The sequence below is a fragment of the Sinocyclocheilus grahami genome, unplaced genomic scaffold, assembly GCF_001515645.1.
Source record: "Sinocyclocheilus grahami isolate Dianchi unplaced genomic scaffold, SAMN03320097.WGS_v1.1 scaffold625.1, whole genome shotgun sequence".
NCBI lineage: Eukaryota > Metazoa > Chordata > Actinopteri > Cypriniformes > Cyprinidae > Sinocyclocheilus > Sinocyclocheilus grahami.
In genome coordinates this window covers 478,905-492,318 of record NW_015505804.1, presented here as the reverse complement: position 1 = coordinate 492,318, position 13,414 = coordinate 478,905, and the positions used below count along the sequence as shown (strand labels likewise).

The 13,414-nt window shown below is 34.3% G+C and overlaps 1 protein-coding gene across 1 annotated transcript in view; it reads right to left on the bottom strand.

The window, feature by feature from the left end:
• Nucleotides 1–12,841, bottom strand: part of LOC107557932 (IQ domain-containing protein E-like) — a 20,144-nt gene extending 7,303 nt beyond the window's left edge. Inside the window, exons 1-20 of the mRNA XM_016241519.1 lie at nt 12,341–12,841; nt 12,039–12,083; nt 11,850–11,895; nt 11,498–11,650; nt 9,704–9,708; nt 9,595–9,645; nt 8,827–8,877; nt 8,634–8,704; nt 8,113–8,185; nt 7,981–8,021; nt 7,734–7,903; nt 7,368–7,423; nt 6,933–7,138; nt 6,542–6,649; nt 5,419–5,512; nt 5,217–5,339; nt 5,028–5,129; nt 4,242–4,345; nt 3,926–3,989; nt 3,701–3,755 (exon numbers count right to left, since the gene is read on the bottom strand). Coding sequence (XP_016097005.1) covers nt 3,701–3,755; nt 3,926–3,989; nt 4,242–4,345; nt 5,028–5,129; nt 5,217–5,339; nt 5,419–5,512; nt 6,542–6,649; nt 6,933–7,138; nt 7,368–7,423; nt 7,734–7,903; nt 7,981–8,021; nt 8,113–8,185; nt 8,634–8,704; nt 8,827–8,877; nt 9,595–9,645; nt 9,704–9,708; nt 11,498–11,650; nt 11,850–11,895; nt 12,039–12,083; nt 12,341–12,391 — 1,669 coding nt within the window. The 5' untranslated portion in view covers nt 12,392–12,841. The remainder of the gene's footprint in view (nt 1–3,700; nt 3,756–3,925; nt 3,990–4,241; nt 4,346–5,027; nt 5,130–5,216; nt 5,340–5,418; nt 5,513–6,541; nt 6,650–6,932; nt 7,139–7,367; nt 7,424–7,733; nt 7,904–7,980; nt 8,022–8,112; nt 8,186–8,633; nt 8,705–8,826; nt 8,878–9,594; nt 9,646–9,703; nt 9,709–11,497; nt 11,651–11,849; nt 11,896–12,038; nt 12,084–12,340) is intronic.
• Nucleotides 12,842–13,414: the final 573 nt, after the last annotated feature.

Genomic DNA, 13,414 nt, shown 5'->3' with positions numbered 1-13,414 from the left:
CACACACACACACGATGCGCAAAACTCCGCATTTGAACAGTCAATAGCAAATACTTAAACTAATAACAAAACAGTAGCTGATTCAGAAGCACCAGATTGTCATAGCAAAGTCAGAAAGACCTCCTCTCCTAGGTTCACGAAACGGTCGTCCATAAAATGCATTGCTGTTCTGTTGTAAGTAATCTTAAAGATTCCTAAATGCATCTACTTCCGGAAGACCAAATAAAGTGCTTTTGCTTTCGCCTAGAAACACACAGCGTCTCCCTGACATGCTGCTTCAACACTAACTGCGGTTACTGAAACCACGCCTTCTTTCTTTGCGTGGACATTTGGGCGAATTATGCTAATATTTCCACATAGTGAGGTAGATATGTGGGGGCGTGTTAGAACGAGCCGTTTTAGGGGGGCGTGGCAGAGTCTTAACTTTGATAAAGAATATCTCTTTGGTTTTGAGACTTTAGTCTTTGCAACTTCAGGGATCTTATCTATGCACAATCAGCTTGTCACACTCCAAAGAGAAAGGAGAACTTGAAATCGCATCATATGACCCCTTTAATATCTCTCCTCATCTGCTTTTAGGACACACTCAAAGATTGATCACAGATGACAAGAAACACCGTGGCAGGTGTCGATTTAAAAGTATGCACATTTCCTACCTTATTTGTAAATGAAATTCATCTCCAATCCCTATCGTTTCATCTTTATCCATTGTTATTTGTATGCTAGAAAAACCGCCAAATAACGTTTACACGTTGTTACATAATAATACGCAGTATTCAGGTCAGTGTTGCCAACTAATTTTCAGGGGAAGTTGCTAAAGGAAGGTTGATTTGTTGCTAAAAGTTGCTAAATGGCGTTGTGATGTCATTGCGTGATGACGTTATTATGCCATCATGACGCAAAATTGTCACTACATCGAATCTCAGCAATTTATGTTAATTTATATTTGTTTGTAATATAATATAAATGCTTAATATAATATTAAAATATAAATAACAATTTTTAAACACAACACTGAATTATTCAGTACTTTCTCTACACATTTTTGTACGATTACAATTTAAGTGTATTATTATTATTTTTATTATTACTAGTTTGTAAACTAGTAAAACTATACATTCTGAACAATTACAATTTTAAGCAGTGTATTGTTAGTTAGTTAGTATGCTACAATCTAAAAGTCTGTAAAAAATAGGGCACAATCTACTATGTTAATATAGAGGAATTATTTACAGGTGTTGTCCCTGCAATTTAAATTACGCATTGCATTTAGTGTTTTCAGATTACAACGGATAATGTCCTGAAAAAATGACTAACTTTTCGATTTTTCTAGATATTTTTTTTTTTTTACAGTGTACCAACAATCACAGGTACAAGCTACTAACAAGGTGTCATAAATGAACAATTATTCAATTATTAAATTATTCAGTTGTTATTATTATTATTATTATTAAATTGAACAATTGTAAATAGCAGCTAACTTAATTCATGTGAGACGTGTACTGCTAGTCATCTTTGGTTTCCTCTTTTTGTGTAATTTATATATTTTTTAAAAGTGTCCCTTTTATTGTTTAAGTCACTTATCAAAAGTTGCTCAAAGTTGCCAAATACATTTTAAAAATAGCTACATTTGTTGCTAGGCGCTTTTGGAAGAAAAAGTTGCTAGGGTAGTATGAAAAGTTGCTAAATCTAGCAACAAAATTGCTAAATTGGCAACACTGTGTGTGCAGTTTCACATGATTAGTGCAAATTGTCACATGACCAGAGCAGTTTATTTCCAGTTTGCACTTTGCACCTTGAGAAGATGATAACTGCATCAAAGCTCCAAAACAAAAGGCTAGTAAAATATGTTAACATAAAGATATGACAAAGATTTTTGGTACACATCTTTAAGGTGTCTAGTATTAATATATGCATTCACATATATTCAGATTTGTTGAGTGTGGTCATAGAATGAGTAAACATGTTGATGGTCACAATAGTGGCCGGTGGGATAACAGTGAACTTAGGTTTACAATATAAATCCAATTGCAGTTGTTAGTGAAAATTACACTAAAATGCTGCAATGACAAAATAGTGCACTGAATTAAAAATTCAAATGTTTCAAAAAATTTACAATATTGATGTTGTAATACTGGTAGCACTAATATACAAATTTGATGTTATATTTTACAAAAAAGTAACAATTTTGAAATGCGTTGATGGTTGGATTTTTATGTTTTTTATCTCAGTATTCCTATCAATGTTGCATAACGTTTTTTTATGCATAATAATAATAACCTTAGAATGTGATCAAACAGTTTAAAATAGCTGGGCTTAGATATATAACAATTTTTATGACTGCAGAAATATGTTAATTCAGTACTAACCTTATCCCACCGGTCACAATTGTGACCGACCATAAAACACAAATTTTCACACACTTTTCCAAAACAAAATCAAAAAAATAATTATTGATTATTTCAAAGGGTTACTAATGACACATCATTTGGATATTTTCATGTCTGGGAAAAATTTGGAATTAATGTTTACTGGCCTCTAGTGGTCAAATGACGCTACTTCAAGTCATGTCTTTCTATTGTTATTATAAATTATACCGCATACAACTATATTGCAAACGTTTAAAAAAATAAGTTACACGCTTAAGTTATAAAAAGGGTAAAGTTTGAAAACAACAATGACCCGATTGTAAATGTGCACAATCAATTGATCCGATTGGTCCTCATTCTTGCATTTATTTGCATACTGAATTGTGATTGGCTTAAACTTTTTTAATGTTCAGAAAATTTTCATAAGGTGAAACAAAATATTACATACTGGGTTTTTTTTGTCAGTTTATTTTATGGCAACTCTGTTAACCAACAACCCCTACTTAATCTACAAATGCAGTTTTATACCGATTTGTGTGGTTTTGATTTTTAAACAAAAATAATAAAAAATGGAGAAAGTTTATACAATTAAAAATGTTTAAATATACAGTTGAGAAGGTCAAATCACTTTTTATTATTAAAATCTTTAAACACCATGTTTACATTTTTCTATTTGCCAAGCTTTAAAATATTTTATCAGGTAGAAATTGTGAATAACAAAATACTGAAAAAAATCACCATGCTTAAGCCTTATCCAGTAAATCACGAACGATTGGACAAGTAATGTATATTCATTGGTTAAAAAAAAAAGAAATTAATTATCAGGTATCCACTGCTAGATAGTAAGTTATTAGGAAATGGTATTTTCATACTTTAGCACAAAAGACCAGAGAAAACAAGTCTTTAATAAACAGAAATCTAACATAAATTCAAGAATGACACAAAACAATAATGTGTTTTAACAAGACTTTAAAAACCGCAATACAGCATCACATTTTTCAGTGCTATTATTGGTTCAATACAGATACACCAGCTATAATAACAGGTAACACGCTGACAACATTTAAGTGAAACAGCATTTACTGTCATTTTTTTCCCAATCTGAATAAAGTTATACAGCAATATCTTACATACATCACCCACATTTGTGGAGATTCACAGTACTTTTTATATCAATCAGAGGTGTACCTTAAATGCACACACAATGGCTTAAATATACTTTATGCGATATCCTGCTTTGTGTAATATGTATATTGATCTACAATGAAAAGTAAACGAAGAATAGTAAATCCCTGATCCTCATTTAAAGATGATCATTCAACACAAGGCACTTTTGGAGTGTGAAGACAAAACATGATATTTGTCCCTTATTAGAAGGCTTAGCTCCTAGAAGTCAAAAGAGCATGATCTTAGCAGAATAAAAGTGTGAAAATCACAAAACCATAATTCATGATCCATGTTCTTCTCTGTCTAGTCATTATTGCCGATATACAATCAGTTAAAAAAATTTTTGTTTCATTTCCACTTTAAGTTGCTCAGGTAATTATGTGTGTTACAAGTTTGGAGAGACACAGCTTTTTCTGATGTTTGGAAGATACAGACTGTGTCACTGCAGACACCCTGCAATGTCAAGTCAACATGGGGCTGTAAGGAGACCACCTGGCCATGCATGCAACCATATTTGTGACTGCATACATGCATTCTCCAAATAGAACAATCATCTGTGCAAGGTTTATTTTTTTGAATGCAATACACATAATATAAATATGCAATTATATAAATATGGCAAAGTGGAAAAATTATTCATTGTGTAGTGTATGTAGTATTTGAGTGTACAATGTAGTAATTTAGTGTATACACTATCTATATCACCTGTCCATCGTCAGAGTACTGCGTTTGAGATGAGCCCTAAAGGCAGACTGCAGCAGAGTCACTTCCTCTTCCTGTACAGCCCGAGTGTTCATACCTGATTGGCTCTGAGACACATAGTGAAAAGAGTTTTTTTTGTCCATTTCGTAAAGTACTGTAATTCTTGCAATGGAATTGAGAAACTTTTCTGTCAGGAGGGTTAAGCACAAGGAATTATTATTTTTGGTTCATAATAAGTACCAATAATTCCATGTAACATCATATTTAAAAAATTTTGTTTTACAATATATGCACTACCGTAAAAAAAAATTGAGGTTGGTAAGATTTTTTTTATGTTTTTGAAAAATGATGCTCAACAACCATTAAAAATACAATAAAAACAGTAATATTGTGAAATATTATTACAATATAAAATATCATTTTAAAATGTAGTTTATTCCTCTGATGGCAAAGCTGGATTTTCAACATAATTACTCCAGTCTTCAGTGTCACATGACCCTTCAGAAATCATTCTAATATGCTGATTTAGTGCTCAAGAAACATTCATTATTATTATCATCAATTTTAAAAACAGTTGTGCTACTTAATATTTTATGGAAACCATGATACATTTTTTTTTTTGCTGAATAGAATGTTCAAAAGAACATTTATTTGGAAAAAAATTATATATAAATATACGTATATATATATATATATATATATTGTAAAAAATATGTGTATAATTAAAAAATTAAATTAAAAAAATATGTGTATAATAAAACATCCCATCAAAAGGTCACAAGTAGTTACCATGGCAACAGGGACAGTTCTTGGGTCTGCTTGCCTCTGTCCATCTAGCTGCCTCTGCCTGATTAGATGCCCTCTGAGACAGGACTGTAAAAGAACTAGATCCTAAGAAACGGAGTAGAAGAATAAGGAGGACATGAATAATCTACATTCACTGTGGTTGTACAGTAAGTGTCGATGTGTTGTACCAACCCGTGTTCGGTGGGAGCGCCAGTGTGTCTGGATGATCTTAGCTGCTCTGTTCTTCTCTATCGGCACGACTTCTGATGATGACAATGGTTCTGTGAGTGTTAATGACAAAGAACCGTCCAGAACCTGTGAGATGAGAAATGAGTTGCTGTCTGCACTTGAATGAACTGTGTACATTGTTAAAGAAAGATTTCGAAAGTATTACCTGACTTGGATCTTGTACTAATCTGAGTTTTCTCTCCTCCTCTAGTTTCTCTTTCAAACAGCTGATTTCTATGGTCAGTGCGCCCATCTCCTGCCTGTAAAAAAAACATGACATCTAAACTGACTTTACTTACTTTCTTAATACATTTCTGTGTTCATATTTATCATGATTCACCAATGCATGGTATTCTAGAAAAACAGAAAAAAGTTTGTTTTCATAATCTTTTATCAAAATGTAATACATTTTTATGCCTTTGCAATTACTTTTCTTTTCTGCACACATAACCAAGGTTGTTCACTCAGAAAAATGTCACAGAAATGTTACAGATATAAAAGAATGTTTAATAAACTCTTCCAACAGTGACAATGGTAAATCATTTCTCTAAAGGAGCACAAATTATTTCAATAAAGAAATAACTATTTGGAAAAGAGCTTTGGAAAATTAAATCAGGGTTTAATATGTTTTGTCCCACATAACAGTAACATCACATTTAAGATTTAGTCATGTGAGAAGTCATGTGGTGTAACCAAGCGGAAACCTTCCGGTCTCTCTGGTGAAGCCAACGCGGAAGTGACTAAAACTGTAATTCATCGACTGGCTGCTAGAGGCTGGCTGCAAAAGGGAGTCAGTCCCATAGACTCCCCATGCTAAAATGCCCAACTTTACAGCAGAAAAAAATATGTTTACAGCCTGGTACAAAAAATTATGTCTATATAGCTAATTTTGCCCTTCATGACAACTGTGAGGGGGGGTGAACTTTTTTATAACTCATCCGTTTAAATTATATTAAGCCTTAAAGTTCTGCATAATTAAGGGTGTGGCCACTTGAGTGACAGGCGGATTGCCGCTGCTGTCACCGTTGTCGAGCTAGGTGGGCATGGTTTCAGCAACCAGCTCCCGCCTCTTTGCCCATTTTTGATTATGCGGGAGTGACGCGCAGCATAATCAAAGATGGCGACGGCTGGCTCCGCCCACTTTGAGCTTCAAAACCGCTCTTCAGAAACCTACGGGTGACGTCACGGACACTATGTCCATGTTTTTATACAGTCTATGGGTGTAACTATAAGCATCACCACTATATAGTTTTAATTAATGGATGCCTTCATTATTTTTTATAACAAACCTATGTGTTTGCATCAGTCTCTCATGCTCTCTGATTTGTTCCTTCAGCATGTTTTCGACCTCTTTCAGACTCGTATCCTTCTCAGCAGACAACTGCTTTATCTCCTCACTGATAAGACAAGACATAAATATTTTCAATCAGAATTGATTTTAAATAGGTCGAACATTTGAGAATTTCATGAATAAGAAATCAGAAATTTCTAAGAAAATATCAGAAATATTTCAGAATCCATTTGAAATAAATTATTCATCAAATCACAGTTTCTACGAAAATATTAAGCAGCACAACTTTTGTTTTTACTTTAGTTATAATATAAAAATGTTTCTTGAACACCAAATCAGCATATTAGAGTGGTTTCTGAAGGATCACGTGATATTTTGAGTACACTCACTCTTTCTGGGTTAGTTTTCCCTCTAGTTCCTTTTTCTCTTCTTCAAGTTTCTTAACTGTTTCCTTCAAATGTGCATCATTCTCTGTAATCACAGATGGCTCCATCTCTGTGTTGACAGAATCACTCTGATTGGCCGATTCTGACTGAGTGCCTTTATTGTCTGGGCTCTTCAGTGAGTCTGATGCTTTGGTGATCTGCTCGACTCTCTGAAAAAATGAGACAAATAAACTACATTCACATGTACATTCTACAAGTAATGTTTAATGTAACGCATATGCATACACATACATACATGCATGTACATGTATATTTGTATATACCGAAATATATATATATATATATATATATATATATATATATATATATGCATGTATATGTATATTTGTATATACCGAAATATATATATATATATATATATATATATATATAAAAAACCTTTTCAAGCTCCAGGATTCGTCGCACAAGTCTCTGTTTACTCCAATCCATATAACCTGAAAACATAAAAATACGATACATCATATGACTGAATTCAGTCTTTGGTGCAGGAAATACTAAATATTTAGTTTAAACTTTATTTTTTAGCACATTTAAGCTAGGAAACTAGCTGGGTGGTTGGCTAAACCAGTTAAACACCAAATTAGCCAGGTCAGGAGACCAGCTAAGTAAGACCAGTTAACCATCTTAGGCTGGTTTAAGCAAGTTTTTTCAGCAGCTGTCCATAATAAATGGCGTTTGCTGAAATAGTTTTTTCCAGTTCTACTGTAGATGCAAGTTAAGATGTGCTTTTGTAAATGTAAGTACCCTTGGCCCGGCACGCAGGGCTCTCCATCATGTTCATCTCTTCCTGTGTCAATTCTTTTTTGAGTTCCTGGTTCTCGTTCTCCAGGTGTTGAACAGTGTTTGTGAGTTTCAGAACCGTTGCACTAAGGGTCTTGTTTTGCCGCCTGATGTTTTTGCTCTCTGCCTTATTACTGGACAGAGAAAAAGAGAGTGAGAGAAAGACTAAATAAAAACATCAAATTACAAGTAAAATGAACAATGTTTGTACCTTCTTTCAGTCGACTCTAAAAGTGCTCTCAATCTTTGAACCTAAGAATGAAGAACATATTATTACCCGGAATAATACAAAAAAAAGTTATAATGAAATACATTTAGTTTTATATAAAGTCACATATGATACCTCTTCAAAGTAGGTTTCTACCGTGATCTTCATTTCCTGCATGTTGGTGGTTTTGAGGTCACTCTGAAGCTGACTGTAATGGCAAACACACACTCATCAGTTTAGATTCAACATACACTGGGGTCCAAGTCTCTAGTTTTTAATCAACATAAAAGTCGACAAAACAAGTGAAAATTTAAATGGAAAATTCATGACTTTCACAAGAACGTCATGAGAAGTTAATTATCCAGCCTTCAATGGAAGCAAAAATATTTGAAAGCCTGTACAAAGAAGTTTATAAATTAGCTTATTTCATTGGTGAATTAGTGCTATTTTTTAAATTGACAATTTAAAAATCCAAAAATTTCCTAGAAATGTTATTTTCAGGTTAAATTAAATCATTTGAATATCTATTAAGATTTTTGCACTCTTAGCCTGCAACTCTTATGCTGAAGTGCTGTGACGTTTATTCATGCTGCATTGATTCACCATAACCTGATTAATTTCATGGCAGCACAATATAAATGAAGTTGGCATCAGACCTTAAGGCATTCTCTTTTTCTTTGTACTGCTGCTCCAATCGTACAATCCTCTGTTTCAGTCCGTTAATGATCTGGTGTGTTCAAAAAGAGAGAAATACATTTTTTATTTTATATCATTCATCAAATTAAGAATCACTGATCTGATGAAATGTGATTGTGAGGTTTTGTGAGATGTTTATAATGGCATACTCACCGATCTAGGATCAGTCTTTCTGTCCACTAAACCTCTAGCATACTCTGGGTCCTATATGATCAACACAAAATTAATTTTCACTACGTTCAAACTTTATGCTTATGCTCACAAAGGCTGCAGTAAAAAAAATACGGTAATAACAGTAAAAACTTTCATGTGAAATATTATTCCAATTGAAATTAACTCATTTCTATACATTTCAAAACAAAATTCATTCCTTTGATGGTGACGCTGAATTTTTAGCATCATTACTTCAGTGTCACATGATGCTTCAGAAATTGTTCTTATATGCTGATTTGCAGCTAAAAAAATATGTTATCTTATCACAGTTGAAAATAGTTGTGCTGCTTAATTATTATTATTTTTTTGTGGAAATTGTGAAACATTTTTCAGGATTCTTTGATAAATAGAAGTAGAAATAGAAATAGATTTTTTTGTAACAACCTAAAAGTCTTTATTTGTCACGTTGCCGCTACTGTGAGGAGCACGGAGCGAGAAACCGTGGGGTAAACTTCAAACGAACAGACTTTAATAAACATCAAGGAAACCAGGAACACACACGTAGCGGGGAAAGACGACATTCAATACCAGACAAAGGAACTCTGAGTAGGACTCACTTTAAATACACAGGACTAGAGGAGGGGATGACGAGAAACACCTGGAACTAATGAAACAATTAACATGGGAGAAAACTGGGTCATGGAGCACGTGGCGAGGGAATAAATGTGATTGTGAGGTTTTGTGAGATGTTTATAATGGCATACTCACCGATCTAGGATCAGTCTTTCTGTCCACTAAACCTCTAGCATACTCTGGGTCCTATATGATCAACACAAAATTAATTTTCACTACGTTCAAACTTTATGCTTATGCTCACAAAGGCTGCAGTAAAAAAAAATACGGTAATAACAGTAAAAACTTTCATGTGAAATATTATTCCAATTGAAATTAACTCATTTCTATACATTTCAAAACAAAATTCATTCCTTTGATGGTGACGCTGAATTTTTAGCATCATTACTTCAGTGTCACATGATGCTTCAGAAATTGTTCTTATATGCTGATTTGCAGCTAAAAAAATATGTTGTCTTATCACAGTTGAAAATAGTTGTGCTGCTTAATTATTATTTTTTTTTGTGGAAACTGTGAAACATTTTTCAGGATTCTTTGATAAATAGAAGTAGAAATAGAAATAGATTTTTTTGTAACAACCTAAAAGTCTTTATTTGTCACGTTGCCACTACTGTGAGGAGCACAGAGCGAGAAACCGTGGGGTAAACTTCAAACGAACAGACTTTAATAAACATCAAGGAAACCAGGAACACACACGTAGCGGGGAAAGATGACATTCAATACCAGACAAAGGAACTCTGAGTAGGACTCACTTTAAATACACAGGACTAGAGGAGGGGATGACGAGAAACACCTGGAACTAATGAAACAATTAACATGGGAGAAAACTGGGTCATGGAGCACGTGGCGAGGGAAAACACACACAAAACAGTCCATGGGCGTGACATTACTGTTGCGTTTGATCAATTTAATGCATCCTTGCTAAATAAAAGTATTAATTTCTTTTATATTTTCTTTTAAAATCTGAGCCCAGATTTTTGAACGACTTGGTTGTTTATAAATTCTTATATACTGTAATGTAAATGAATGAGATTGTTAAAATAGTATAACAGACTACTAACAGATATTTAAATGCTTTGTTTTCTTACGAAAGCCCTGTAGTTTTACATTGTGGGGGCAAAACATAAACAAAGCAAAACAATGATAGTTGAGAGATGCACAAATAAAAGTTCCTCAAAAACCTGATTTACCACATTTTAACATGATTTATGGATGATCAAGTACGAATTAACAATGAAAGCAGAGAAGGCATGTATTAGATTACATACAACAGGTTTGTCATTAAAGTTTTGATCATGTTGATAATTTAGAGGCATTTTTCAAATATGATACAGCAGGCTTTATATGGATAAATTACATTTCCTTGTCTTTCAAAATCATATAAGCTATATATTTTGATCCTGAGCGAATGTTTCTCAGTTACTGAGCCAGTATTAAAAGAGCAAAAAGGTTACCTACCTACCTACCTACCTAAATTGCAGGGAAGTTGTGGCCTAATGGTTAGAGAGTCGGACTCATAACCCAAAGGTTGTGGGTTCGAGTCTCGTACCGGCAGGGATTGTAGGTGGGGGGAGGGTACAGGGCTCTCTCCACCTTCAATACCACGACTGAGGTGCCCTTGAGCAAGGCACCGAACCCCAACTGCTCCCCGGGCGCTGCAGCATAAATGGCTGCCCACTGCTCCGGGTGTGTGTTCACGGTGTGTGTGTTCACTGCTGTGTGTGTGCACTTTGGATGGGTAAATGCAGAGGGTCACCATACTTGGCCACATGTCACTTCACTTTAAATGTGAATTCTGTGATAATCAGCTATTTTGTCTAGTTTTCCAGTAAGTCATATCTTTAAAACTAGATGCAGTTTCTGAGCAACAAATCTGCTGTGCAGATCTGCTGTCTGTTTGGGTCTTATAATGTAAACATATTTAGAAGATCTTGTTTGGTAGAAGATACATAATTTAAAATGATAAAATGCAGAATATGGTGTAAAGTGTTAGCCACATACTATTATTATTATTATTTTTTTTTAAAAAGGGACAGACCATGTCCATCATTCTGTAAGTGCAGCCAGACGTCCTTCGGTGTACCAGCCGGGGGGCTTTTACAGTTTTGGAGCTGTGTCCCTTTCACCGTCCTCCACGATGCTACCGGAGTTCTCTTCAGATGCAAGCTTGCACTGTTCAGGTATGGTGACCCTTTATTTAAATAAAATGATGTATTATTATAAAGGCATTTTTGCTGTGTATGCAGTTACATGAAGTACTCTACAATGAAATAAGCAAATACAGCTATTTCCACATTTTTACAATGCTGTGTTAATAGACAGTAATGCACAGAAATGGTGGTAGCATTTGTGTTGCAGGCATGAAAACTCAACAGAAGTCTTAAACTTACTAGGAGAAGGAGGTGGTCTGCCTGAAACTTTCTTTTTTCTTAATTTCTGAAAAGAAATCCAACAATCTCAATACCTTTATGAGACAAAGATTCAAAGGTCCAAGAATGAAAGAGCTTCAGAACTAAGGAGACAGACTGGCCTCAAATCTGTAAATAAAGAAATAATTCATTAAAAGTGATCTATCTCACCTTTTCAGTGTCGGGCACATAGCTGCTACACAGACTGTCCTCTGCCTTGAAAACAAACAAATGATATGTACATTAAAATACTACCAAGTGATATCAAATGGTAATACTATTAAACTTTAATATAACCTATGCTACTAAATGATGATTATCATATGCATATGATATGGCATTTACATAACTTTCTGTATGAGGTGGTATCCCAAGGCATTACCATAGTCCATCTTCAAAAAACATGGTATTGCATGGTAATTTTTGTTAGTGTTAAAGTCCAGAACATCTATGAAAACTGTCAATGTACTTACCAGATCCTCTACCTCCTCTTCAGTGACAACTTCTCCGGCTACTACAGACATTATAGCCTATCTGATGGTCTGTTTTTATTTGATCATCGCCTTTTACAAACAATAGAACCATAATACTTTCTCATTCAGTATGATATTGGCTATTGATGGAGGCACGACCTGTAATGTCCGAGTATTATGATGCAGCAGGAAATCTTAATTTTCTCATTTCGAAGATTCGCACCAATCCTAATATAAAACAGCATTAAGGAGCACTGAAATGGGTAAGGGGTGTTAAGAAGTTCCCAAGATGCAGCTGTTTCCTGATGTCGCCGTTAGGAACAGCAGCAGATCCTACGTCGATATTGTGTGTGAACGCAGTAATATTGCTGAGCCTCGGCGTCGTTTCGCGTCTCTCTTCGCTGTACGCGTGTAATGTGCATTATTGTCGTCTAGCAACCGAAAATGTTTAACATGACAATAGTCAGCGAATGAAAAACGTGCTCATGTGCGTCAGCTCTGCGCAACACTTGCGCACACTGTGATTGAGCGCTCGCCTGTTTGAAGCTATCTTTTTAAAACGTTGGCTTTAGTAAATTAGATATGTAATTGCTTAGACTATTTGATTAGACTAAGAAGCAGTAGATGCTTTATGTGTCATTTATGTCCAAATGTAGTCCCAAATGTAGTCTACTTGGAGGAAAAAAAACTAGCTACTCAAAATCTGACATTTCTCTGAATTTACTAGATTTATGAGTTTCAGTAAAATGTTTATATTTGTTTTATACTACAAAGGTGTGGTAACGTTACTTCCAATTTTCAAAAAAGTAAAGAGAAAACAATCTTAAAACCATTTCATTCAAGATAAACAAACATTATATTTTCATGTGAGCTTGTGCATTTGATGGAGAGAGGAGTTGTACATTCATGTCATAAACTACTAATGAAAAAACGTATTGCGTCTTAGAATTAATGTTTCATTGGAGACTTTTTTTTAAATCACAAGCGCAAAGAAATATATTTATATTTCAAGGCATATATTGATTTCACTGCTATGTTCAAGAGAAGACAGGCAGCTGCCTTACTGTATTATAT